The 3,271-nt window shown below is 36.7% G+C and overlaps 1 protein-coding gene across 1 annotated transcript; it reads left to right on the forward strand.

The window, feature by feature from the left end:
- Positions 1 to 1,213: 1,213 nt before the first annotated feature.
- LOC145982754 (histone-lysine N-methyltransferase SETMAR-like) lies at positions 1,214 to 1,915 on the forward strand. Its single transcript, XM_083116122.1, has one exon. The coding sequence runs from the start codon at positions 1,214 to 1,216 to the stop codon at positions 1,913 to 1,915; it is 702 nt and encodes a 233-aa protein (XP_082972248.1).
- Positions 1,916 to 3,271: the final 1,356 nt, after the last annotated feature.

The raw sequence follows: 3,271 nt of genomic DNA on the forward strand, positions 1-3,271 counted from the left end.
TATGCAGTTTGACAGGGTAGGTGGTGTAAAATTATTTTAATAAACATACATGCACCAATGGAAGATAAAGATGTTAATACTAAAGATAAATTTTATGCAGAGTTAGAACAGGTCTTTGATAAATTTTCTCAGTATGATATGAAAATTCTGTTAGGTGACTAATGCACAGATTGGCAAAGAAGAGACATTTAAACCCACGATTGGTAAAGAAAGTCTTCATGAATTAAGTAATGATAATGATATAAGATTGATTACTTTTGCAACCTCAAATCATTTAATTGTGAAAAGTACCTCTTTTAAACATAAAGATATCCATAAATATACCTGGTCTTCTCCAGATGGTAAAACTCATAATCAGATAGATCATATTCTCATTGATAAGAGAAGGCATACTAGTATAATTGACGTTCGTACACATAGAGGTGGTGACTGTGCCAGTGACCATTATTTAGTAATTGCTAAATTAAGAGAAAGACTCTCAGTGATAAATCATAAGCAACAAAATCTAAAGGTTATAAAATTTGATACAGGAAAGTTTGCTGATGAAAGAATTAAGAAAGATTACCAAATTAAACTGTCAAATAGATTTGATGTTTTGCAGGATTTAAATGATGATGAAAATATAAATGAAACAGATGTAAATAAGAATTGGGAGCACATACGTAATGCAATACAATCAGCAGCTAAAGAAAGTATAGGATACCATAAACCGAGAAAAAGTAAGCCATGGTTTGATAATGAATGTCATAATCTAATAGAAATAAGAAATCAGGCTAGACTTAGGTGGTTAAATAACTCGGATGATACAAATATAAGCAATTAGAATAGAATAAAGCAAGAAGTTAACCGCACGTTTAGAAGTAAAAATAGAGATTACTTGAAAAGCAAAATTAACAAAATTGGAACAAACAGCAAAAACAAAAATATCAGAGATTTATATAAAGGTGTAAATGAATTTGAAAGGGGTGGCAACCTAAAGTAAACTTGATAAAAGATAAAGAAGGTGATTTTTTGGCTGAGCCAGCGACATTCTAAATAGATGTAAGAACTACAAAGGGTGATCAACTGAAACCCGTTCGTTCCATGTATTATTGGTATAGTGTGTAGGAGGATATTGTTTGTCCAATAGTGTGTAATGGCTAATGTCCCTGTGTGTTGGGTGTAGGAATGTTGTTTATACGTGTTTCCGTTTTGCAGGTATAACGTGTGAAAGATGGCGTTCAACATCCCCAATCCGTCCAAACAGGACCAGCGTGCTGTCATCCAGTTTCTGAGTGCCGAAGGTTGTCAACCAGCTGAAGTGTACCGGCGTATGAAAGACGTGTATGGTGATGCATGCGTGTCCAATACAACAGTGGTGGACTGGGCAAGAATGTTTCGGAAGGGGAATGAACAAACCACTGATTATCCCCGTCCTGGTCAAGCCCATGTTGTTGCCACAGAAGACATGTGTGAAAAGGTGAATGCGGCAATATCTGCACATAGATGCATGAGTATTCGATCCACAGCGAACGAGTTAAACATGGGTTATGGTACTGCTCACAAAATTGTGAAAGCTCTGGGTTATCATAAAGTGTGCGCGCAGTGGATACCCAGGGTATTGACGGAGGACCAAAAGTTGGAGCGTATGGGATGCTCCATTGAACATTTGTCACGTTACCATTTGGAAGGTAACGACTTCTTGCTGCTCATTGTTGCTGAGGATGAAACTTGGTGCCATCATTTTGAACCGAGTTCAAAGTCTTCCACTATGCAGTGGAAACACCCCTCATCTCCACGTCCCAAAAAGTTCAAGACGCAACCGTCTGCGGGGAAAGTTATGGGTCTGTGTTCTTTGATTGCCATGGACCATTATTGTTCAACTTCAAGGAACCAGGACAGTCCATCAACGCCGCACGCTACTGTGAGACCTTGACACAGTTACGAAGAGCCATCAAAAACAAAAGGCCTGGTTTATTGACCGCTGGAGTCATTGTGTTGCATGACAACGCGCGTCCACACGTTGCAAACTAAGTGCAGGATTTGTTTCAACGATTCAAGTGGGAAATGTTACGATACCCGCCCTACAGCCCTGACCTTTTACCTTGTGACTTTCACATCTTTGGGCCTCTAAAGAAGGCTTTGAAAAGTCAGAGATTTCAGTCTGACACTAAAGTTCAGGACGCTGTGCGTGATTGGTTTGAGATTCAGCCTTCGCAATTTTACATGGACGGCATTTGTAAGTTAGTGACACAGTGGGACAAGTGTCTCAACGCTCATGGTGACTTCTTCTGAACAATATTTTTACTGAGCGCTAACCATAGACGCCTCTAGACAGTGTACCAGTTTCAGCTCGAAATAAAATTTATTTCACGAATTATGACCACTGAACGGGTTTCAGTTGATCCCCCCCTTGTACTTTAATGACCTTTTAAATGTTCATGTAGGAGATAAATCAGAAGTAAATGAAGTACACACAGCAGAACCTTTAGTTCCAGAACCTTAACTTGACTGAAGTTAAAGATGCTATTAAAAGGCTGAAGAATAACAAAGCACCTAGCATTGATTTAATACCAGCTGAGTTAATTGGATATGGTGGAAATTCGTTAATATGTCAAATTCATAAATTAATTTGTTTAGTATGGAATAAAGAAGAAATCCCTCAACAGTGGAAAGAATCCATCATTTTCCTGTGTTTAAAAAAGGTGATAAAATGTACTGCAATAATTACCGTGGAATTTCTCTACTCTCAACAACATATAAAATATTATCTAACATTATTTTAAGAAGACTTAACCCATATGCTTATGAAATTATAGGTGATTATCAATGTGGATTTAAACGTAACCGATCAACTACAGATCAAATTTTTCACATCAGACAGACACTTGAAAAAAGTGGGAATATAATCAAAATGTCCATCAGCTATTCATTGATTTCACAAAAGCATATGATTCGGTCAAAAGAGAGAAATTATATAATATATTAGTCGAGTTTGGAATACCTAAGAAGCTTGTTAGTATGATAAAAGTATGCACAAGTGAAACAAAAAGTAAAATTCGTGTGGGTATTAATGTGTCTGACAAATTTATAATTCATGATGGGTTAAAACAAGGAGATGCATTATCTCCATTGCTATTTAATTTTGCCTTAGAATATGCAGTTAGGAAGGTAAAAGAAACTAAAGAAGGACTAAAATTAAATGGTGTGACTCAGTTGTTAGCATATGCAGATGATGTAGACTTACTGGGGGATGATGTGAATACAATTAAGAATAATGCTAAAATATTTT

Source organism: Lepisma saccharinum, unplaced genomic scaffold, assembly GCF_977018435.1.
Source record: "Lepisma saccharinum unplaced genomic scaffold, izLepSacc3.1 HAP1_SCAFFOLD_390, whole genome shotgun sequence".
Classification (NCBI taxonomy): Eukaryota; Metazoa; Arthropoda; class Insecta; order Zygentoma; family Lepismatidae; genus Lepisma; species Lepisma saccharinum.